Source organism: Pseudopipra pipra, chromosome Z, assembly GCF_036250125.1.
Source record: "Pseudopipra pipra isolate bDixPip1 chromosome Z, bDixPip1.hap1, whole genome shotgun sequence".
NCBI classification, from domain to species: Eukaryota; Metazoa; Chordata; class Aves; order Passeriformes; family Pipridae; genus Pseudopipra; species Pseudopipra pipra.
The window spans coordinates 7645948-7672453 of NC_087581.1; the positions used below are offsets into that span (position 1 = coordinate 7645948).

General features: G+C 37.4%; 1 protein-coding gene across 3 annotated transcripts in view; it reads right to left on the reverse strand.

Moving 5' to 3' along the window:
- Positions 1 to 1427: 1427 nt before the first annotated feature.
- Positions 1428 to 26506, reverse strand: part of LOC135407763 (protein hinderin-like) — a 42664-nt gene continuing 17585 nt past the window's right edge. For all 3 annotated transcript variants that reach the window (XM_064643124.1, XM_064643123.1, XM_064643125.1), the window contains one exon: positions 1428 to 25317. In XM_064643124.1, coding sequence (XP_064499194.1) covers positions 25191 to 25317 — 127 coding nt within the window. In that variant the 3' untranslated portion in view covers positions 1428 to 25190. The remainder of the gene's footprint in view (positions 25318 to 26506) is intronic.

The window sequence follows — 26506 nt, forward strand, 5'->3', positions numbered from 1 at the left end:
ACTGGTTGCCTGCTCATGTGAGGGCCACACCAATTTGACCATTCTTAAGTTTGGATATTGTGAAGAAATCCTGCTGACAATTTGCTTCCAATTTTAAAAGAGAATTCCCATTTTTCATACCTTTCACTGTCTACATGCCCCAAACTCACTACATCTCTCCATCTGCCAAACTGGGACTTCTACATTTGAGAAGTGTTCCATCAGATCCCTACAATTTAGGTCTTCTGTTAGGCCTGGATCTCACCCAAATCTGTCTGTCAATGGTAGTTCCCCCCTCTGAGAGGTAAATAAGGAAAAGTGCCCTAGCATTATCCACTTGATCAATTCTCCCACTACATAATTACAGCTCAAACAGAAATCTGTGCACCTCCCACCAGCCACACAGGCTGGGTCACAAACCTCTCTGCAGGTACACAAGTCTTTTCTTTCCTTCCCTGGGCAGGAGGGAAGGAAGCAATGCTTCTTAGCCACCGAAAGGATACAAAAATTGCATATACAAGGGAAAAATCAGAAAAGTATACTCAAAATATTTGCATTGGGTATATTGTTCAACAAAACTCTTCGGACATGGCCTGTATGCACCTTCCTAATACAGTCTGCAACCAATCAACAAAAAAAACCCTCTTAACTGAGGGAACAAGAATGTAATGATTAAAGCAAAAAGAAGGGTGACTCTCACAGACATGCTCTTGGAGGCTCTGAAGTAACTTAATTTAAGGAAAGTTATCAAGGATGTCTAGACAGAAACCAGAAAAGATGTCCCTCAGCTTCCCCTCTGCTTTAAAATGACTCCTCCTAGGAAAAGAAAGTTTCAACATATTAAGACAATTTCTCTGATGTAAATCCCTACACCTACTCAAAGACCATGTTGCCAAAGGTGACAGATACCACACTGCACTCACTGTACCTCAGCTAGACAATAAATTAGGTTTGCAATATAAAGTTGTTCAAGAACAAGATAAAATATCAGCAGCCAACATTCAAACAGATACTTAACATGGAAATGGCAAAAGACACTTCTTCCATCTACACCACTTGATTTTGTAGAAACCCTAAAGCTGTCTAAGGAATTAATGTCCATGAGCAGACAAACGGAAAACGCCTAGACGTTCCAGAAGGTAATTAAGGCTGAGTCTGGAACAAAAATATAGGAAGACAAAAACCAGCAGTAACTTGCAAGAACCATTGTCAGGTAAATTCTTGCAAGTAGCAAAAAGATACAGTCTGACACAAGTGGGTTTAATACAATTGAAGCATCTTTAGGACTTAGGGACTTGAAAAAAAGTATGGAACAGGAAATCTGAAGTTCACTCTTTGTGAGCAAAAGGGTTTTTTTTTTTTTTACAGACTACTGCAGATTGCCCTAATTGGCAACAGAACCCAAGTTCCCATGTTTTTAAATGAAGTCTTAGTCCTTTTGCCTTCAGTAAAGGCAAAAGTTTTCACCCAGAGTCTTTATTGTGCAAGCTCAGAAATTAAGACAAAAAAACCAAAGGAAAATGCAAGTGCCAGGACAAAGATATCCAAGTTTTAAACATAGTTCTGCTATAATCTTCCTTTAATATCTTGGACAAATTCTCAAATTTCTACTTAATTTTTTTTTTATTTTTATGAAGATGAGATGCAGCAATACATTCTAACTCACAGGATGAGGACAGAATTATAAGCATTTGCAAACCACTCTGATCTCCTTGAACGAAAGAACCTAGATTAGCACAACACATTATATCAGTCCTTAGAATGAGCTGATTTTAAGTGAGCAGCAGCATTATGTAAATTAGTTACAAGAAAGTAGAATTTAGAAGATGATTCAAATACAGTCAAAAGGTTTGAGTAAAGACAGTACACAAAGTTTAGTACAGATACACACCCATTGGCTCCATACGCTCATTTTCTGTTTGCACACACAAAATGGAAGTTACTGCACCTCCTAATTAATTTTCAAAAGAGGATGATGATTCCATGAAGTCTCAACTACATTATTTTAATTCAGTAGCCCTGCATGTTCTCTTAAAGCATGAAACATGCATATAGAGACACATATACACAGCACCATTCTAATTTCATAATCACTAAAGGGAAAAACCATCATGCATACAAATCGCAGTTTCATACTGTTTTTATAATTGACTGCAAAGCATAAAAAAACACCTGAAATTTCCCATCTCCTCAACACTATCCCTCTTCCTCAAAATTGTAGGTGTAATTTTGCAATTAAGAAGACACACAATAATTTCCCGGTTCATGTAGAGTTCTACACAATGTTATTACAAGCTGAACAAGTCTTAGAATTGCCAAAGTTTCTGTGGTCTCAAGCTAAATTGTACAGTGCTACATCCAGAAAGTAAAGTATGCATCAGGTTGTTTTTGTGGTCTGTCTTCTGAAAAAGGAAGAAATTCCATTGCAAAGAATATAAAATGCTAGGTATAGCTCAATACCCCTAATTTCATGTTTATGTATGCTTATCCAGATCACAAAAAAAAAAAAAAAAAAGTGATAGCAAAAAATAAATCAATTTGACCTGCATAACCAGGACATAACTGAGAAAAGGTCTATTTTCTGGATGGTCCCAGGGAAATTATTAAAACTAGTTACAGAAATTAAAGATGTGTGAAGGTGCCTTTCTACGATGACAAGCCCAGAGTTATTGCCTAGACAAGCAATAATGACAAGCCTAGAATTATAGTTTAGTTTTAAAACAGAAATTCTTGTATATTCTCAAGCATTTCTGTGAGAAACACTGAAGTGGTCTCTTTCAATACATTGAATACCTTTTCTGTGCCTCTTACATCAATAGCGTATGGGTTGTTAACTTCACTGAAATACATTGAAATCCAAGGTAAAATAAATGCAAATATTTTAATCCACCATTAAGGTTCACAACAAGAAAGTAACAAGCAGTGAGGCATGCAAAAATTCAGATTTCGGTACAAACACTATTCCAATCATACCATATATTCTGTATGACTTACAAAACAGTTCACTAAAATCAGTCAAATAAATCCATGTAAAACCAAAAAAGGAAACACATCAAAAATCTACAACACTTATTAACACCACAGATTAAAAAAGCTCACTAAAAACATCTGTAAACACCACAGATTAAAAAAGCTCGCTAAAAACATCTGTAAAATTCCTAGAATGGTTTCACTAACAACTCCCCCACACTTAAGGTATTTTGGTTCATGTTACTCCATAATAAGGTAAACAAGCAACTACTCATGCTCCTTCTCACATCTCTCATTAGCTGTAGTTAATATCTCCATATTTCATGTATCCTGTCCCAAACTTTCCCATGTTCTCTTAAAAGGAACCAAATATCTCAACTCTTCGGGCCTCTAACAGAAGTCATGGCAATGTGGGAAACATTAATCATAATTTTTCTCCTGCCCTTTGTGCCTTTATATTCAGGAGATTGGCTGACTCCTGAAATTGGGAGCCTTGACTTAAGCAAGGAGATGCATGCAGTGAAGCAGCATAAATCAAGGCCAGATATCTCCATTCTTGTGCATGTGCCACAGCCATAAATGAATGTAACACTTTTTGAGAGGGCACAGAAACCTTGAATGCCATTGAAAACCACACAAGTCAAGCCTTTGCACTATTCAACGGGAACAGCTGCAAATATGCCTCAGACTGGCATTTAAGGGAAACTTAAAATGCCAAGTTGGAACACGACTTTTCTTTTTCCCCAACAAAAAACTCCAGCAAGTTTACTTTTTAAGACAGAATATGCACGTCCATCCTCATGCTTTCACTCTCACTTACTGATCTCTACAGCCTCTTTCCTTCTCCCTGCAAAACCCGAAGTCCCAAGCCCAGGAATTCACGAGGCTGACTACAAGCTCAGAGAATGGATGTCTTTAAAGAAAGATAAAGTCATTCTTGGCATAACAGCTCCTCAGTCCATGACTGTTGGTTTCACCTTCCTATCAGAAATTGCTAATAGAACACAAACAAAAACACACACACCACTGCAACCTCACAATACTTGGTTCAGGCATACACACAATAAACAGAAACAACACAGTTACTACAACATGACATGACTGATGTCATTATTTTAGGAGACAATCTCCAATATTTATAATAGTGGTAATCCTGTAATATGACTTGAAACAGACCCTTATATGCCAATTAACAAGAGAATGGAAGTTTCTTCTATGCCCATAATGTTTATTACAGGATCTAAGTTCCGCTCAAACAAAATTTAGACTGAATTTTTTGCCTAACTAGGAAAAGGTAAACCTATTTTGCTTATGAAGGACAGATTTGCCATTTGAATGCATTCCTGTAATACCAGCATGGAAGCCAGAGAAATATAAAATAGTATGAGAACCGCATTACATTCACATAAAGGTTGGTTTAATAATTCAAGGTTTATTTGGAGGCTTGTTTGCAACTGTAGAAAAGGTCAGACCTTATATGAATAAGGTATTAAAGTTTGCACATAAAGTCTAAGGTAAGGATAAGTAACAAGGCTTGTTTACCATACAGTTGCTCAGAGCGTGTAGAGAGTTAAGATTTTAAAATCAGCGCAGTGATAACGATATGGATTACTGAAAAGATTCTGCACAGAAGTCAGCACACACGCATCACGAGTTCAACCGAAACTCACAAAATCCGACAACACACAGATTGTGTGAGGGAAGTTTTATTGTTTTAAGAGATGTGATTTTGAATTACACTAACATCCTTATTTTAAATTTCTTGTTGCTCTTCCTTGCGCTTCTTGGATTTAATATTTTAGAAGACAGACTCACATGCTTTTGCAGTAAACATTTCCCAAACCGTTTAGAGGCAGTCAGATACAACAAATTGTTCAGTTTGGACCTGGTCCATGCTGTTCAGAAAAACCTCATTACACAAATATGCATCTACTTTGTGCATCCACAACTGGATGCAGAGATAGACATATCCAGTAAGATGCAGAGATACACATATCCTGCTGGTCTGGGACTGCTAGCTACATACTTGAACATGTCCTTTTGCATTTTCAAATATGCAAACCAACCCTCACCAAAACACTTTCTCAAAGAAGAGTGTGGGACACAAAATATTCAGTCCAGTTAGGAGCAGAACAAAGACATCGCTTATTAGTAGACAACAGAAAGGAAAAATATTCCACAGTTGCATAAAACGTAAAAATCATGTTTCAGGAAAAGCAAACTTTGGGCTAATATATAAAGGCTTCCACATCACTTACCCTACCTTGGAAGTAAGGCAAACATGGAAATTTGTAAGCCTCAAGGAACCATTATTTCTGTTCTTCTAATCCAAGCTCCACTTACCAAATTCACAGAAGTCTTAGTAGCATAAATTTAATTTCATTAAACCCTTTTTGCCTCTTGATCTAACAAACAGAAGCGACTGCTTCTCCTGCAAACCCCTACAACCTCTCCCTATCATCCTCTCAAGTGTCTTCTGGTAGGAAGGGCACCACCTTGTGCTACAAAAGGACATTTTGCAACACCTCTACTCTTTCAGATCTGAAGCAAGGGCAGAGGACCCACAGGATGGTTCAGTAACAGCTAAGCTGCAGACCAGGTGCATCCAGAACATGAAGTCACCAAGCCCACACTTCACCACATCAATGCAGTGCAAATTAAACATGTCAGGGATCATCTGTGCAAGTCTCTCACTCATCAGAGAGGACTTAACTAGTCTGCACCTACTTTAAGCAAGAATCTGCATTATTTTATCCTATGGTTCACTTTACTTACTTGCACTTTCACATCATCATGATTTTGTTCTGCAGTTTAAACATGATTCATACCCTCAATTTAACTTTGATTCATAGTTTCTAATAACAACAGTCCATTGTCCAAACACTGCAAGGGGATATTAAACAAGCTTAGATGGTCTGGGGAATTTGCCCACCAACATTAAACACAGAATAATTGGTTGCCATAATCTTGTTTTAGATAACAGTTTCAGATAAAGTATAACTGTAATGTGCCTGCTCTGAACCAAGAAAATAAAAAATAAATTCAACAGCTGTTGGACAATATTGCAAAACCTTGTATTATTAAAACACATAAGTGGTTATAGCTTATTCCAGAGAATTGTTACCCAATTTCAAATTATATAAGAGCAGAAAAACAATCACAAATAAAAATTTTAAGTTTTATGAGAGGCTACTGCCAACAGCTTGATGTGAAACTCTATTGTCTTTGTCCAGACTCTACTTTGCTTACAAGCTGCAAAATGTCACCCTCAAGAGCTCAGGTTAAATTGTTACTGTTTTGGAAATTTAGGCATCTAGTAATACACACAAACATATATATATATATATATACATAAAAAAACTAACATTAACACTATGCCTAATAGGTACCTAAGCTGGTTTTGAACTCTCCTTATTAATGGTACACTTCTCTGTAGAACAGCCCTAAAAACAAAGTGTTGAACAGATGGCTTTTTTAAAGTGTGATTTAAATATGTGGCACATGCATGACATGTGCCTTTCCTCGATTTTCCAGGCACTAATTGTTAAATAAGACTTCTGAAGTACTCATAAATGCATGGAATTCAATAATCAGTCAAATACTTAGACAAAAAAGAGAAGTCAGCAGAATTTTATGGATAGACAAAAATCAACTTACCAAAACTAGTATATCTTCTGTGCTAAAAACATAGGCAGCACTATAAAAAAATGTTAGAATAATATAAATGCTTGTGCACATGCACAAAAACAGAAAAGAAACTGTTTCCATTTCACACCAGAAGCATAAATATCTTTTAGAATTGCACTATTTCCCTTATTAAATCTAAGTATTAATAAGCAAATTTTTTATGAGAACTCTGTTTTTTCCCCTTTAACAGGGGATCTGCTCCTTTGCCCCAGCAGCCTGATACCTTTTTTTAACCCTCCATATTGAATATTCAGTTGCCTTTCATCCACCTCTGTATCTTGGGTTTGCCAGTCAGTTTTCCTTTTTTTTTTTCTTTTTTTGCCAGTGCTCCTTATTCCAAGCACTCTCCACAGCACAGTGTCATCAATATTTTTTGAATATACATTCCTGCACACACTGATTCCAAATACAGCAAGCATATGTAGTCCATACTTGCATATATATCCTTAGGAGACTTCTAGGACCTTATCATGTCAAACCATATTAAGGTGACATTTTTAAGGCTGACATTCCATTTTCTCTAAGCTTGTTTTGAGCAGACATTTAGTAGAAACCTCAACCCATTCAGGATTTTAATCAAGAGAGAAAATTAAGAAAAAGTTAAGTCTGCTATCTAGGAAAAAGATCTATTAGGTCTTGTCTGGACTAGAGAAATGTATTCTTCTAAGAATCAATTTAGTCTTTGCAATGTACTTGTAAAATGTCACACGTTCGCACACAGAAAGCATTGCAGATACTGTTAAAACTAGTTTCATTAACTCTAAATGCTATTTTAGTCAGGCTGAATTAATGGCAGCTAAGTTAAAGGTCTACTGGCATTGTAGTTAATGCTGATCAAACAGCCTACCCATCACTTTTGTCATAATATATCACGGCCCCTTGAAATCTGCTCAACTTCACCAACCCTACCAGAAATCTGTGGGATGGGTACCCAACCTGCAGCGCATTTCACTAAGCGCAGCTGAGGACAGAGCAAACCTGTGACAGCTTGGAAAGCTTAATCAGCCGTGGACACTGCAGAGCTTGCTTTGTCGAATTAGAAACAATTCAGATTTACAGAGAAAGCCCTACAGTTATGGCAACACTTCCAAACTGGAAGGAAAATCTGAACTTAAATTCAGGTTACATGGACAAAGAACTAGAAGCCAGAGAGAAAGACAGACAGTGACCCATCCTCTGCTGGGAAAGAAAAGGATGCCTAAGGATCTCTTTCAGGTCTAATTCTAATACATGCTGCTAATACAACATCAACATTTTGTCAAAACCACTTTTCAAACCGAAGAAGAAAACCAACTTGCTGAAATCTAAGAAAATCCTCTCTTTTTTTTCAAAGATGACAATATTTTCATTTTGCATCAGGTGTTGGGTTGCTTGCTGAGATTTTCTTTTATCACAAATTGTCATGTTTTGCTCATTATAAAAAAAAGTCATAATGATATGGCAGTAGCTGAAAGCCTAACAAAATGACTGACATTCAGTATTGATATATATTGTGTCTTGCAATGACAGACTGACACACTTTAAAAAAACAAATAGATCACTTCCATTATGTCTGAGCACAATCATCAGGATAGCAGGATCACAACATGCTTCTCTCACCATGTCATGAAACAACATAAAATCAAAACATGGCATCTTTGAATTCATTTGAAAGACATTTTAGTGAAACAAAATTGCTTTTCAAAGTATTAACAATCCCTGCAAAATAGAAATTTAAAATTTTGATCAACTCTAAATGAAAAAAATTACAGCTTGTCTTTAATTCACTTACTTTTCAATGCCTGTTTAGGAACAAATACTATGTAAGCCAAGAGGCTGACAGAACAGATTTCTATCCCTAATGTAAGAAATAACTGAAAAAGAAATAATAAAATATGTAAGATGCTAGAAGTTGTTTTCTTTTCTACACAAGATCCATCATAACAAAATGTTAGGATCAATTAACAACCATTTCCTAGCACTGCACCGAGGGTCTCTAGCCACTATAAATTCTGTTGTAATTTTCACATATAACAGTTTATTTCACCAAACCATTGTTTGTTCGAGACCATAAAAACTGTGGGAGACTCCTTCTGTAAATGAATCTCAATCAAAATCTGTTTTGAGCATTGCTGCATTTTCCAAGACTCCTAATGCATCCTTTTCACAGAGCAAGGCATATAGCATTCAACATTCTGCACGATAAACTACAGCAAAATTGACATTGTGGCAATAGAGACTACATTTCTATTAAACTTACAGAACAAAGAGCCAACTGAGTTTTAAATAAAAGATAAAGCACCACATGGCTATACCAGGAGTCTCATGTCTGTCAGCAAGTCTGTTCCCAGCTGACCAGAGTTCTGGCAGATGATTTGGTATGCAAGTTCATTACAGAGTCTGTCCACACTCTGTACCTTTCATACTGGAGCTCTGTCAGGCCAGTGAAAACAACCTGACAAACATCTTGCAGTGTGACACCATCCCTCCACGTATCTGTTTTATTAATGTGCATTCAGTGCAGCTTTATGTATGAAAATGTTACAGTGAATTATTCTCCTGTTATCATAGACTTAATCTTGGCACTAGGCTTGATATTACACCTGATTCTCAAACTGGCTTTCCAAACATGAAACTGTTATGTTTAAAAAAAAAAAAAAAAGTGTTTTGATGATTGTTCTGACATGAAAGTTTGCAATCATGGAAGAACTACTGTCCACTACCCATAAATCTAGACAAGTCTAGAAGACTCACTCTGCTTGAGATAAAATTGAGATGAGAGTATCCAAATTCCAGAAACAAAGTACAGACTTTAACAAATTCTAGGGAAAATATATCTCATACTAATAAACAAACTAGTACTAACTCAGAGTCTCTCCATTCTTTGCGTACTCAATACTACATGATTGACAAAAAATGGGAGATGAGCAGGAAAAAAAGAAACACTGTGTGTATTCACATTAATTTACAGGTGAGTCTCCTGGGTAGAGAATGATTCCACATACTGCACTGACAATTTGTGTTGTGACTGGCTACTGCACTAATTTCTGGACATGTCTGCAGTACAGGCACAGGAGACATTACCTAAACACACTGACTGCAGACCCATCCGCAGCAGTGGATCACAGATGTCACTCAAATCAAGGTGGGCAAGCAAACAGTGCCAAGGCTGAGAGGGAGGATTGAGCAAACTAGCCTTCAGCACGCCTCTCCAAGGAGTTCAGCACAGCTTAGACTGGATGAACAATACCCTGGGTCATGGGCTTATCTTTACTCTTTAGGAAGAATATGAGAAAGTCCCAAAGATTCGTATCCAGAAGCATGATGTTGTCAGAATGTCTGCAGTAGGAACTCCAAGAGATCATCTCTTTTTCTCTTCACATGATGTAACAGCACAATTGCAGTCCATACAGGAGAGTAATGCTTGTCCTCCATGCAGCTGCCTGAAGAAACTCTGCAAAGCCTTGTGCTGTAGCCTTCACTAACAAAGGTGATAGGAAAAGCCATTATGTGACTTTAAAAATTCTCTTGAAGCTTCCTGACCCCCTCCTACATCCCTACATTTCCTGACCAAAAACATTGTTCATTCCAAAGACAAGCAGGCTTTAATAAATAATGTTAAATTAAAACATATGCAAAATATGATACAAAGTGACAAGATGTAGGGATTTACACAACTGCCTTACTGAATCAACCTACAGCAAATACACAAGCCAACACTTTCAAAACACACAGCATTGAAGAATAGATCCCCACTGGGCAACACACTTCGAAGAGAGACTAATTATCTTCCAGGAAAATTGGAAGAATATTTTTTCCTGAGCAGAAAACCTCTTTCCTAGGAAATGAAGTTTCACATCATCTAACAACCAGATTCAGAGAGTGAAGAAGAGTTTATGTATAATCTCATATACTCTTCAAGAGCCTTATAAACTTCTGGCAGATTTAGTAATCTTCCATAAGTCTCCAGACTTCACAAGTCCTGTTAAAATAAAACTCTTGACATTGAGAAAAAGAAAGTAGAACAACACCTAAAGCAACGCAGTATTATAAAATGAGAAGAGCACAAACCAGTCTTTATTACAGTCCACAAACACATTCTGGGTTGCTCTTGGGGCAGAAGATATACTGGAGACAAAATACCACTGATTCAGCAAGCCCAAAGTAATTTTATGTCAAAACTATGAACCGCAGCGCAAAGCTCCTGCAATGCAAGTTACCCACACTTTATTTAATCTCAAGGAGCAGCAGAAAATAATGGCTCCTTCAGTAGATATTAACTGCAGAACTTTCATATGTTTTCTATGAAATATGAGGTAAGAATCTATTCTAGTGTCTACAAAGAGCAACAGACATGCCAACGGCAAAGTGCTGCAAATCATCCCCAAGAGGGACAGATGCAGACAAAGACAAAGCCCAAATAAACACCCAAGGACAAGACTGAATAACTTTTAATTAATAGTCAACTGTTCTGTAATTTTTTTTCAGAATTATTTCCGCCACGTGTATTTCCTCACACACAGTGAAAATGCACATGAAAACCATATAAAATACAAATCTGTTGCAGATGAAGACCCCAAACCTCTGACTGCTTTATTGCTGGTATTTAAAAGGCAAAAATCACAATGCTGGGGAGTAAATCCTGACTGTGGGCAGCACCATTCACAGTTTTGAGACACCAACAGCTACACAGCTAATGCGCAGATCCAGCTACATGATGCCTTTTTCTCTGACAATTTAAACCATTCACAACAACTCAATGTCCTTGAACAACTAACAAAAGAACAATTACAGTGTTGTCCCACAAACTCTCTGGCAAAGCAAGACTGAACAGAATTCCTAACAAGGAGGACAAGACACCTTTGGCACGGTGGAAGTCAACAGGCCTATTTAAAGTCTCACCATCATTTGTTGGCTCAGTCATTGCAGTTACTTAAGAGGACCAACCTTTAATTGTACCATATATGTGCACTTAAAAGTTTGACCTTTGGGGACTTTCCGTAACGCTCACCAGAAATTTTGCTACATAGCTTTGCAAAGATGAACTTCATCAAGGCAACTTTCACATGGAAGGAAAAGCAAACAAACCCCAATTAGTACACATTGCTGTTCTGACTTTGCTAAGCTCCCCGACCTTTCAGTCATACAATCCTTCTCAACCTTGTTCCATTTCACCAAGATTTCTCACCTTTTATAATCCAAAAGTCAAGCAGTTCCCATCATTCATACAACAGGCATCCAAGTGAAAGAAACTTCTCTCACCTTGTCCTCTCTTTTCCCTTTGAGACTGGGCACGTCTATTGCTCTAATTCCTTCTCCATAAACATTAAATAGAAGGAAGATCTAATTAAGCAAAACACTGGCACAAGAACAAGCATGTTTAAGCTAGTTGTGACTGTGTCTAGCTTGGAAATTAAAAGATGTCAAAAAAACATTGGAAGATCTTTTTAAACACTCATCCTTAAAAAACGGCACAGTGGAGAGAAGTAACAAATGAACCAAGGCAGATATTTACAGCTTTAGGAACAGAAATATTTAAGAGAATTGTTTGAAAGAGCCAGAACGTTCCTGATAGCCATCTGTCCCCCGAAGATGAGTCAGAAGAATCTCTGATGCCTTCACTATTCAGTCAGAACAATGCAATTATATTGTTGTTGAATTCTTTCGACTGTCTTGTGGCTGTTTCCAGAAAGAGGCGTGTAATATACAACATGAAATTTGCCAACATGAGAGAAGTTCAATATAAACAGTTCATTAAAATCAACTAGGATTCACAGGTTGTGCGTGCACAGATCCCCAGGCATCACAGCAGATGTACCTAAGGCAGTATGCCCAGATGGCTTTCCGAGGAAATCAAGAGCCTTTCAGGGTAACCAAATCTAGGCCCACACTAGCAGAGACAATGCCATGCAGTCCTTTCCACAGTGAAATTCTGTTCTGAAGGTAAGTTACTTGCTCCCATAACTTCTTTCCACAGATAATTAGAAACATATTTCTTATTTTTAATTTCCGTCTTTTCATAGGATAAATTTATGCAGGAGATTAATTGGCAGGTTAAAGCAGAGAGCAATGACAAGTTAAATATGGTTATCTGCACTGAAACAGAGCAGTAAGGCCTCACAGGACTTGTCCAGTTACCTGAAGTGACAGCTGGATGTTAAGAGCTGTGCTCACTTGAGTCCTATTCTGTACCATTATGAGACAATGAGTAACATCTTTAAAAGCATCTAAGGATCTTTCATCAATGTGCCTAAAAATATTTATAGGAACCAAAAAGTTCTCTCTGAAGACAATGAAATATGAAGAAATCCACACTGGAAGAGTTCATGTATTATGAAGGCTGTTAAATGTTTTGCTTGCATTTTTATATAATTACTAAAATTCTACTCTCTGAAAAAACTGCACGAAATCAACACACTTACTTGAGTATTCCACTCTCTGGATGTAAACAAAATTAGACCTGCCAATTTTTATGACCACAGCACATTTTATTTACCATTTCTTTTATTTTTGCATTGTGGAACGTGAGTCATATTCCACTCCTCCTCTTGGCACTTCCTACAAAACTTCAAGGTGTCACAGCTTAATGTGTGCAAATGTGCTGAAAACAACATCTACAAGAATATTACTAAATGCCCATACTGAACTCTAAAAATTCATTTACAGGACTTCAGAAGACAGCAATGTGCCACTTTACTGTCAAATTCCAAGCTGAGTTTACAGAACTACTAGGTGGAGAAAAAAAGCCCTAACAAGGGCTTAAAATATGCGGAAGTCAAATGACAAACCTTCACAAGGGCATTTTCACATTTCCAAACAGTAACACTAAGTAATTCAGACGGCAAATATGTGGCTTCATGTATCAAAACATGTGCCAATCTAACAGAAATGAAATTGTACAGGGACAAGAAAACGCCTGGCTGACTGCAAACTGTTGAAAGAAAAGATGCATTGCTAGATCAATCATATTTGAACCTTTCTGCAGGCTGATGGATCCAGAAGCAACAGTCTTGGCCTGGCAATTAAATTTAAGCATAATCAATACATGGTGGCTTAAAATCATAGTTTAGAATGCCATCACACCATGCCAACTACCTCCTCACTGCACCTGCACTGGCACCTGGGCAAGACTCAGTCACTGTAAACAACACTATATTTTGGTTTCCTGGTTCCTTCAGCCAGGATAGTTTAAGAAAGTTTTGATAGCTACAATTGTTTTATTCCATTTTATTCTCAATGCTTGGGGTATACATCCTTCAGCTGACTCATTTTTTAAATCTCTTCAGTACTTAAACTGTCACATTTGACACATAATCTGACGCCACAGAGTCATAGTTTGAATATTTCAGTTCTATTACTTTTAATTCTGTACCAGTTAATCATATTTTATTTAAAGGTAAAATGTTAATCCTCTGATGTTGAAAATCATCATACGTTACCTTTTTATGGCCACATATTAAAATGAGGATACTTGCCAATTACCTAGAGTCTTCTTTTCAGGATTTAAATGAGACATTGATGAGAGGTCAGCTCAGAATCTCTGCAGTACAACAGTCTGCTCTGCATGCCAGAGGCACTCTCTTTAAATTTCCCAGTACTTCACAGATGAAATTAGCACATCTCACCAACTGCTACTCCACATCAGTGTGTCCTATTTTAATCCTGAGTAAAAGGTGTACCAAAAGGCACCTTGCTCCAGATTGTTTGCTATAAAGTGGTTACATGCACTACTGCAAGCTCAGAACTGAATCCTTCAAAAATTCAATAGTTCTCTTCTAGATAATGAAAGCAAATTTTTTGGTTTGGTTTTAATATTGCTGCTTCTCATTGCTTAAAATACAGCTCTACACTCACCACCAGAATGAGGTCTTAGACTGCAAGCATCTCCCAGCAGGGATTTTTGTCTCTATACTTGTCTGCAAAGCAACCAGCAAATTGTTAATCATCTATAATTAAAGACACCACAAGCCCAGAACCCATCAGAGTATATCTCCAGTTTGCTCACTTGCCCCTTCATGCATAAAATATGCCTTTTCATTTCAGTCCAAGTACCCTTTTCCATTTGGGTGCCTCCTTCAAACCTTCTTCTATGACACAACCAAGAGAGATGCTTTTTAACATCTATTTTTATGTTTAAAACAATGAAAATGACAAATCTGTGTGACATACTTCTCTCAGTCTCCTGCTTGACCGTAACATTTTTGGTTTTATTTAAGATTTTCAGAGCATGTCCATGAAATGCCATAACTGAGCAACATGCACACATTCAACCTTTCACGTCACATAAAGGCCAGCAAGCAGTATGACAAATTTTTAAATAGGCAACTAGGAGAGAAGACAGCAGAGTTGCCCAATGACACATATGGTAAGTTAGGAAAAGCAAAGAACTGAGCTGCACATTCTCTGGCTTTCCACACTCATTCACATGCGTCATGTCTGGCTGGTAAGCAACACACTATGTATCCATCTCTATAGTTACTTCTTCCTGTGACCCCAACTGCATACTGCAGGTTGCAACTCACCTGCTCCACCCTGAGCACCCAACTTGCAATGGTAAGCAAGTTGTCCCAAGATGAAGTTCATACGGAACAAGATGCAACACACTAGTCTCATTTTCAAATGGAAGAAAAGCAGTGTGGTTTTGGTGGTGGTGCTGATTATACTTGTTTACTTTTATTCCACCACTTCAATTTTCAGAAGTACAATTACTGGCAATGTTGCTTAGGTTTTTGCGTTAACTTTCAGTGTTAACTTCAGTACAAGTATCAAAGCTCTGACATTTCTAGAAAGAAACAGGACAACACCGTTCATACAACAACCACCATCACCACTTAGTTAAGTGTGGTCTCGTGCACCTCTGCAAAATTAAAAAAAAAAATCTTAAATGCAAAACTAAAAACCTGACAATGTAGAATCCCACGTGCATTTCTTCTGACAAGCACAAAGTGCAGCAGCTGAAACTGCTCCCTCACTGAACCTTCTCCACAGCGATGCTCTGCCGCCAGCAAAGCCAAGCCACTGCCTGAATAGGCAACTTGCTCTATGAAGCTCCAGGTCTTACACAGGAGGCAAGCTCAAAGCTACAATCTTTATTTTAACACATCATTGCCTTGAACTTTAGAAGACTTTTCCTCCCCCACTGCTCATAACAAAGGCCTCTGTTACTACAGCATTTGGAAGTGACTGGTAGGGCTGAAACCGAAGTTTCAGTTCTCACAGATTCTGTAGAATGAAACAAACTATATCTAAAAAGTGCAGATATGCTTTTTTATTTCTTTTGCAGTTCAGGGGAGGGGGGAGGGAAAAGCATCACTGATTTGTATATTAAAGTGCAAGCATCTGTCCTACTGATGACATTCTAGGGAAGCACATTAGCATAAAATTTAACGATGTCAAATAAGTGGATGTGAAATAGGGACTGCGTAAAGACACTATTTCCAAGCCTGACAGAAACATCACTGTTTAGAAATGCAAATGAAACCATTATGTTCAATAATTATATGAAAATATGAACAGTTCAGCATGTTTTCCAGCCCTGATGGCGGTTAATGGGATGTACGCTTATGTAAATAACTACTATTAAAGCTAATGCTGAAAAAAACTAATAAATTCATACTAAAGCAACTGATTTAGTACGCTTTTAAACCCCAGCAGTGCTCACTTATTAGAAAGGAGTGCATTCTTATGTTTAGAACTCATTACTGTTACAAGTCACTGCAACTCCATCAATTACCATGCATTAATGAAAATGGGACACATACAAAAAAAATTATTGCCTCTCAGCAGTTTTCTTTAAAGACAAAATATAGGGGTATTACCATCATGGGGCCTTGAGGGGAACTTATCAGCAACATAATCCTTATTACTACAACTGTACTCCCTGTGCTATAAACCCTGGGGTATTTTTTGTCCCAAGAAGGGGCTGACCTTTATGTAAATCTCTTGACACTTACGCAATGGAAGTGACCACGCTGCCATCAGGAAAAGCTTACCACTTCCACAATTAAAAAAGGTACTTAAATAAACATATACATACGAGGATATGAAGTGAAAAATGTAAATGTGGAACGAAAAAACCACAACCCCTGAAACTAGAGCAAGGAGTGTGATGCCAATGCAACTAAAGACAGAAGGTATATATTGAAGTCTTCAATGAAGTTCCTGTATTTGGATAAATTCCACCCAGTTTTACACTTATACTTTTAATAACCTCCTAGAGAGCCATGGAATTAGGACTTCAAGGATGCTATTCATTTCTCTTTGGATGTTTTCTCCAATTCCTCAGCATTACTCAAAATTCTTAGCCCTGGTTAAACATCACAATTGACAGAGGAAACAAAACCAAGAGTGCTGTTATAGCAATGAATTACTAAAGAAATTAAAAGCTGAGATTTACTGAATGCCTATAACTCTACAACTAACCCACTTTCACTTTCTAAGTAATCTCTGAAATTGAGATATTAATGTAACATCCACTAGATCCTAAGAAGTTTAGCAAGGCTGAAAATGTATTTATATTACTTTGCACTGACTGGCAGTTTAAAATTAAGGATGGGTTTGAACAACTTTACAAGAGACTGTGGAAAAAGAACTGATGCCAAATTGAGAAGATTCACACAGGACAGTTATCTGCCCAGCCTCAGCTGCTGTCAAACAAGATGGAATTTTGCTTTGGAGAGGTACAGCAAAGACTTGCAACTCTGACTACAAAGGCACTGCCAATAAGAACTAAGAAATCCCACAACAATAGAAAGGAGGTAAGAAATAGCTTAAGTTTTCATCATGTTTGAACAGTAACAAAGTTCACACAGGCCAATGTCCACTGTAATAGCCAATGTTAAATCAATGTTAAATTAATGCTGTGTTTAAGTGCAATGTACTCTCCACAGCATAAGGCAAAAATAAAGGCTACCCCAGCCTGAAAAATTTCCAATCTAAAACCAGGTAGCAAAACTAGGCTTTCAGAGGGCCAGCAGCTTACAACAGCAAACATGTGATGACAGTCATTGTGACAAAATGCTTGATGGGGGAGTGGTGGAAGGAAAAAAAACCCACAAAACTATCTGATTGCTTTCACTAAATCTCTGTTGAAAGAGAGGTATGAAGTGTTTTGCTATCCAGACCATTAAAACTATTTCATGAGCGAAGGCCACTCTAAAAACAGTAAGACAAATTTGCTACTGATTAATAATAAAGCCATTCATTTTATTCTTCAAATCTAAAGTAATTACAAGCCAGAGCATGGCAAATGGATTTAGCAGAAGCCATTACGTAAGAAGAATCCTTTAAAGAAGAACAGTAATTTAAAAGACTGAACTGAATAATGAACTCTCCTGAACAACAATTACTATGAGATTGATTTATTGAAAGTGTATTTAATCATGCAAGAAATGTTTAAACTTTCCAAAATAGTTCAGGAAGACAGAGAAACCAATAGCAGAGTCAGTCCAACGTCCTCATTATAGTTGAGAAGCTGAAGCAGATGGAGAATTCATTTAGTTTGGAAGGATAAAGTACATCAATTTCTCTGAATCCACATTTCTAGTCAATTTGTTACAGTACCAGCTTCAACAATTAATGATCTCATTTTCACATTTGTGCCTCCTTTTAAAAGATCTCAGTCTTTGTTTCCAAATGAGCTAAATGTCATAAAGGAAAACTTAACTCAAACATCACTTTGAAAGCTCATATGCCTAAAGCCAAATGTTTCAGCAGCAGCCACAAAACCAGGGGTCAAATTCAGTCAGGTTAAGTAGCCTGGTCAGTGTCTGGGAAAAAAAAAAAAAAAAGGAAGATCTGTCTTTCACCTGAGACACTTAAACTGCCCAGCCTGACTTCTATAGAGAAATATTTTTTTTGATCTGAATTACTTCAGTGTTTTTTTCTTATGGTACCTGATGTTGATACATGAGGCTGAAGGAGCATTTCTAATGACAGGTCTCTCCTGTTCGGTTTAGACAGGGGTAGCCCATCAAAATATCCAGTTCTGAGACCCACACCAGATAGTTAACACAGATAATATCATGTCTGTGCTTAAGAAACCCAGAGCTAGGAGACAGGCTGTCTGTGAAGCATTTAGAGACCAGTGGTTATCAACAACCTGGCAGAGCAGAACTCTAGCTCTTATTCAGTCAGACAGCTCAGAAACACCAAGTCTTTAGTACCAGGAACAGATCACCACAGTACAAAAATGTCATGAAACTGAGGAGATGCAAGAATGCCACTAACCCTCAATGCTCACCACGGGGGGCCTCCAAAATTCTGTCCCAGAGCTACCAGGTGGGAAAGTCTTCTGTGTCAGCCACACACTGAACCATTCCACACCTGGTACAAAACACAGACCAAGTCTGCTTCCCTCACCCCACAGCTGTATTTCTGTATTGACAGTACCATCTCACAGACAATCCCACACCACTTAAGTGCAAAGGTTTAGGGCAAAAAGCCTGTCTAGCTCACATTCTACAGAGGCTGTTGCTGACTGTTTAGATGCTGCCTGTTGATTCTGGGTATTTTCACAACATGGACAATGTAGCCAGCTTGTGCTCTAAGGCACTAGCTAGGATTAAACATAGAAAGCTCAGTTTCAAATGCATCTGCAGCCATTGATCCACTTGAACACTCAACATTACAACGTTTCACCTTGTTTTAGTTTAAAAGTTAATGAAAAATTCAAAATATCTTATTTACCCAATAGTCCTTGACGGATTTTTCTACATTTAAGTTCGTAAATACATACATTATTTAGCCAATACTGCAGTTACAGAATAGTATATAAATATTTAGAGACTTTTTAATAAGTGCAGGGTTTTTTCAATAGACCTCAAGGGTTGCTTAGAAACATTTACTAGTAAGATACCTGAAATAACAGTAAGGAAAACACCTTCAAAGAGTGAAGCAGTTGGATAAAATGAAAGAAAGGGACAAAATACTAACTTTTTCATTCTCCTCACACACCTTCAAACAAATTATGATGCACAAGAAGATATATAGTATGCATTCACATATGAAAAATAGAAAGGAAAAAACATTAAACTGATAAGCCAAGGGAGCCAAGTTAAGAAATAAAAGAAAAATAATGACGGTCATTTCAAACCCTCAGTTCCTAACTTGTCAGAAACTATACCATCAGGAACAGACTTAGCCAAAGTCGAACTCTCAAACTGTTACTGAGTCTTAAATAAATAGCCTGACTTTCAAAAGCACTATGTACAAGTTTCCTGCAAACAGAAAATTTGTCTTCATATAGAAATTTTCTTGTCCTTTATTTTCTGTTAGGGGTGGGGAGGGTGAGCAACAAGGCAGGGACCCACTTTCATATATATGCATGCTTAACTATACTGTTAATTTCCATACCCCAGTTCCCCCTGACACTGTGTTGTCATTTTGAGTTCAGACTAACTGTCCTCTTGCAAACAGCTGCCATGGGGAGGGACACACACGCAGGTATCTGCCAAGCAGGGGCCACACATTGCACCAAATACATTGCCAAAGCCTCCTTGTGCAAGACTCTTTTTGTTTCTTCACTTGTGATGACAACCTGATGGGTCAGATTAAAAAAAGGAAAGGAAGCAGAACCGCGTGTTTCTCTCCGCGTTTTCAGAAAAGCAAATTAAGCATTACAGAGGAAAGGTATGACAGAACAAGCAAGTGAATTCTGTACTCTGATACCTGTTTTTCTATCACTTTGTTCTTTGTATTAAGTAAAGCCAGCAACTATTTTTCTTCTGAAAAATACTACTAATTCTCCATTAACACAGTAAGATAGGAAAAGGAGAAAATATGTAAGTACCCTAATTTATGTGTGCAAGACTAATGTAATGAACAGTACTATGGCAAAACTAAAAGCATTTTATTAAAGTCTCTAGATAATGCTTATAAAGCTCATTATTCTTCCGGCAAATTAATATTCTATGTCTCACTAACAATATCAGCAAATGAACTGTTTTAGTTAAATTAATATTCACATTAACTGCATGCAAAATCAACTAATTAAGTAGTTCTATAATATTAAGGACATGTGTAAACAGAGTCTGTGATCAATTTTAAGACTAACCACGTAAATCACATGGGATTTGTCATATGAACTTGGCTTGGTCTTCAGCAACCTGGTCTACTGGGAGGTGTCCCTGGCCAGGGGCATTGGATCTAGATGGTCTTTAAAGGCCCTTCCAGCCCAAACCATTCTGTAAGTCTGTGTTCAGTCAGAAATAATTCCAACAAAAAGCTTAACTAACCCAGGTACGTTCTAAATATGCGCAAAAACAGCAGTTTAGTAGGACTGATAAATTTAGATTTACAAAAAGAAGTTAGTAATAAACAGAATCTCTTCTTCTCTTTACTTGCCTATCCTTTGTCTACATAATGATAATTTAAGCAGAGCTTAGAATTCAATAACCAATTTTTCAAATTTTTTTTAAAGTTTCCTCTGCCCAGTGAATAAATCTTTACAGACATGTTAAGATTGTTTCTTCTTCTTCATTTATGCAACATCATCAAATTTACATGAAAAAAATCCCCAATGGTGATAATAAGAAAAGCTAAAGACCACAACCTTATTTCTTTGGGCTCTGAAATAACAGTAGTATTTGTTTTTTAATAATCTCATTATTATACTTTTTTTCCTAAGACATCTATCATGACAGTACTGGGGCATCTTACAAAAGATATTTTCCTGATTGTTAAATTAAATCATATTTAGGACCTAAATTAATAATAGGTGCATGAAAATATGTTGGGGGGGGAAGGAAAGCCAGCAGCTTTTCTATTAACAGCTCCTAGCAGAGCTGGAAAAACAGGCAGCACAAGTTGTCTAAGTGTGCTGCACACTCCTCATCCCTTATTGTGAAAATGTAAATGAAACAAATAAGAAAAAGGAAGTTGCAAGTCACACACTCCAAAATCAATGCCAGAATTTAGATGGCCACTAGAAGCAGTTTAGTCACCCAGTGTGTATCCAGAAGACAAATACCAAGAGCGGATGTTGAGGAAGACACAGAGGGAGGTAACACCTTTCTCACATGAGCTTCGCCTCAAATTCTGCTTCAAAGTTTGGAGAGTGCTGGAATACACAGAACAGACACATCCCTGCCTCCACCAGCTGTCTCACAATCATCTGCTTGATCCTAGGCCAACTGCCACCATCCTGGTTCTTCCTTAACCCTGACTGCTTATCCCAAACACTTCTGAACTCATCACTCACAGGCTTTTACTGCTTTCACATCAGCCATTTCCAGCCTAACCTCCTTTTCCAAGTCTTTCTTTACAGCCAGGTTCTAGATCTCACTTTCCCAATACACACTCTCACATTTTTCCCTCTACCTCTTACTTAATCTTCGCTTTCAGAAAACGATTTTTTCCCACCACTTCCTCGTCTTCACAGCTGTAAGATGCTTTCATTGTGGAGGGCATCAAAAGAACAGGGGCACCTGTTACTGGATCTTCCAGTTCAGCTTAACTGGGAAAATTTTAATAAGAGCAAGAGATGTCATCACAGCACATGCACATTAACACCACTAGGCATCACATCTCCTAAGAACAACAGCACTAGAACTTTCCAGAAAAAAAGGCTTACAAGAGTTTATTACAAGCAAAATAAAGTTTTGATCCTGTTTTGGTTTTGGAATTGTTTGAAACACTTTAGATCAAGCTTCTTTTGAAACAAGACAGTTTCAAGTGTTAAATGCCTTGAGAAAAACCAAGCCAAAATACCTACTTTTGTCCAAATTATAATATGACAGGTCTAACAATACTGCTTTAGGAAAAAGTTGTAGACCGGGCAACTACTTGAAATCCCTAATTTTCCTTAATTCTGTGATAGTAAGTACTTGGCAATGCTAAGAGCAGGCTGGCCTATTCGTGGTTCACAGCGTGCTCATCAGGGTTGTCCCCCACTAGTGGAATGCCCTGGTAATAACTACTCAATTTTTTAAAGTGTCAACTGCAATGGAAGGATAGAACTGACTTTTAAATTTGCATGAAATTTTAGCTGCTGTTCCCTACCCAGATGACACTGACCAATTCCAAAGCAAATGTGAGCTTAGGCTGCAGACAGATACTGGATTTCAAATACTGCTAAGTTACTCAAAGTTTTGCGGTGAGTTCACTGCATACCACCCATTTCCCCACTCCCAAAGCTTCTGTAATAGTTCATCAGCAATGAGTTCTAACAGAGGGGTCCTCACAGCTTCTTGGGGGAAAAAAATAATCAACGACAGCAAAATAAAGACAGATTTGCTTCAAAGTAGGAGTTTCAAGCACCAAACAATATCTGCAAGAAACTCAATAAGAAAAAAAAAAAAAAAAAAGAGAGAATCAACAAAATACATGTTGCCAGAAAAAAAAAAAACAGACTGCCCATGCTAAATGAATTAAACCTTTACCAAGTTGGAATTACACTTCACTGGATATCTGCAATTATATCAGAAGAACAAATTTATTACCACAGGATAATTTTTAAATACTGGATTAGCTTGCAGACGTTTTCTTATGGTTTTATATCCCTGACATCTTATTTGCAAGTGAACTCCACAATCCAGAAAAACTTGAAGAATTTCAAGTTGCTGTACTTGAAATGGCCATAATCTGTATTCAAACTCAGCAAGTCATTTCTACTATTTCTTGTCCCTGCAACAAGCTTTAAAAAATTAACTGATCAGAGTTACGTTGAAAATCTTGAATCATTCATGTATGATAGGCAAGTATTGCAGCAGTTAAAATTATATTGTTTTAAATTATAACCTTGTTTTATATTTCCAGGTTTTACAAAGTTTTATGAAGTGTAAAATTGCATGCATTAACCTCCTGCCATGTCTACCAGACTTCTGGAAAAATATTCATGCCTGCGCAATCTATTTCTAGCAAAGGGCAAAAAAAAAAAGAAAGAAAGAAAGAAAGCCTACAAAACAAAAACAAAAACAAAAACAAAAAAAAAAAAAAAAAAAAAAAAAAAAAAAAACAAAAAAAAAAAAAAAAAAACACCACAAGCAAAAATGTCTACTTCCCGGTAGCCAAATAAACCTTACATAAATTAGTGAAAGCTTTATGTGGATAAATTTTAAAAAAATTAATCAGGAATATGCATCCCACCCACACTCATGAGCTGACTGGATACACAAGATGTAATACACAACAAAACACTGATTTAGTGAAATTAATGTAGTAGAGTTGTAGCCACAGCTAATGGCTCTTGAATACATCAGATTTAATATTTTCCAGTAACTGTTCTTGGCCAGCTAAGTTTGTTGATGTGTATATTATTTAGTACAAACAGGCAAAACTCTTTCTAACAATTTAAGTGCCACTGTGACACAAGGGATCTTCTGGGTCGCCAAGGGCAATCCCCTGCTGGCAGAGACCACACATCACTGAGTGCCTTTTGTAAGCCAAGCAAGTTCCATCAAAAAGAAACTGCTTTTTTTGTTAAGCCTCCCAGGGATAAAGAGTGAACTAGGATTGCTTGAACTTTCCAGAACCTTCCTCCAAGGTCATGTTTAAGTTTGTGGATTGTTTATGTCCGTTTATTTCTGCTTCAACACTGGCTCATACCTTGAATAGCCCATTTTTGCCTCAGCATTGTCTCTCCCCTATTCACCCCACCACCATTCCAACCTAATTCTACATGGCCAGTCACTATTCAAAAGCACATACAGACACACTTCAGCTTCTGCTCAGGAAATAGCTCCTCCAGGCCCCCCATCATCTCAAGCAGCCCTTCTCCTCAACTTCTGTCATTTTTATCTTGAACAAGGCATAACTCAGGACTGAAAACAGTACTGTATACAGGCTGCATCATGCTTCCTAAAACCAGCAGGCATTATTATCTTGCATACTGGAAATACAGCTCCTGATGAACCACACACTATTTGCTGTTGTTGTAGCTGCAGCACCGTCTCTTCCACACCCCACTATAGTCAACCATCAGATCTCTGAGAAATTAAACAACAAAGCATTGACAGCAGAGATTTGGAAGAGAAATGAAGAAGAGAATTTTGTAAAGGTCTGTAACATCACACCAAAGGAAAACTGCAGTTCCTGCAATGATACTGACTTTGCACGTGATATTCCAAGATTGGGACTAAGCATATGGAGCTTAAAAAAATGCAAGTGACAGTCTGCAAGAAAAAAGAATCAGCTGTTTATAAACAAACAAACCAACCCTACATCAAAACAAGTCAAAATTGGCTAAACCCCCTAGTACATATATGTAGTTTATATGCCTTCAGTGTAGATTGTCTTTCTCTGGACACTGAGAGAAATGGAATACCATACAAGTTTTAGACCTAAATTAAAGCCACCTAACAGAATTAAGTAAAAAAAAATAATCTATAATCATATTTTAATGCATAAATTCCTTATTGTCATTTTTAGTTGACAAATATCTATTTCATAGCAAAACAACATCATAGGAACAGCTGGATTGCAGTTTTAAGCTCAAATGAACCAGTGTCACATGCTGACAAGTCATCTCTCTGATTGCTTTTGAATGGCAGCACATGCAGATTTATTCTATGCCATAAATTAGAACAATTATTTCTCTGTAGTTCACTTTTTATTTCAGTGAGCCATTGCACATATTTTTAAAGGATATCTTCCCTTTCCTTGATGATAAGTTCATTCTGTTCCTCTAGCTGTCTGATCTTCTTCTCAAATGATTCCTGTTCAGCTTTCAGCCGTTCTTCTGTCACCTCTTTTTCTTCACTTACCCTGAAAAGAATTTGAGAAAAATAAAATATACGCCCATAACCATAGTGTCTGCCTTCCATTTCCTCACCACTTTGCAGGTAAATGGATAACACCCTCTCCGCCCTTAAACAGGTTTGTTCCTCACAATGTTTATTTTATTATATTACAAGGGAGGATGCATATGACTTTATGCAATACATCATTTCTTCAAAGACACCAATCACAGTAGAGTACATGCACATTAATGGGCAGCACGGAAGAACAAAGGACAGACCTGAACCCACAATTAGCTTTTGCAGCCTGATTCCCTGCAGCCATAATGAAGACTCACTGGGATCCTTGCAAGCCCAGGGCATGAAAACAGAAAACTCAAATGGGAGAGCTTAACTGACAAGACAGGAAGGAAATTGGAAAACTTTTCTATTTCTTAATCTATAAAGTAATCCTTCTTTCACATTTACTGGTCAAACATAAGTCCAGGAAAGAATCATTTTTCTTGTTAGCTTTCTCCAAACAAAACAGTTTGTCCTGTTCAGGGGATTTTAAAATATCAAGCTGTAGGAGTAAATTTTCCTTTCTGTCTGGGGCATGGCACCCTGTATCTTGCTGCTCAGTGTAAATAACTGGATCAAGATTAAAAGATGACAATGTGAGAAAGGTTTACAATGATCATTTATTCTGCACCTCAAGAGCAGGCTGTAAAAACAATTATTCTGGTATCACGTAGGCAAGAAGATCATTATGCACAGATCATCCTGTAACTATGCTAAAAAACATGGCTTAGAAATCATGGTTCTATAAAAGCTCCACAAAAGTATTAAGTAATGAGCTTAGACTAATAAATATTATTGCTCTGCACTTAGGCAATTTCTGTTGCTGAAGGCTCTTAAAGTTCAGTCTTTTATGATGATGAAACAGCTGCCACAGCACAGGTGACAGGAGACCAAAGCAGTATAACTTTTAAAAAACTTCAACTTTAACTTCCTTTAAGTGGAACAATCATATAGAAAGAGGAAAGAGGATAAAAAAAGATATGAAATATACATACATATATATATATATTTATATATATCTATGCCTGGACTAAGCCTTTCACTCGTCCCATCAGACTCACTGCCATTCTTGACAGAGAGCTACAACGAAGGACTGACACATCCATTTGACATCATGGTGTTTCCCTTGAGAGGACACAGGTTTGTTTTGATCTTCC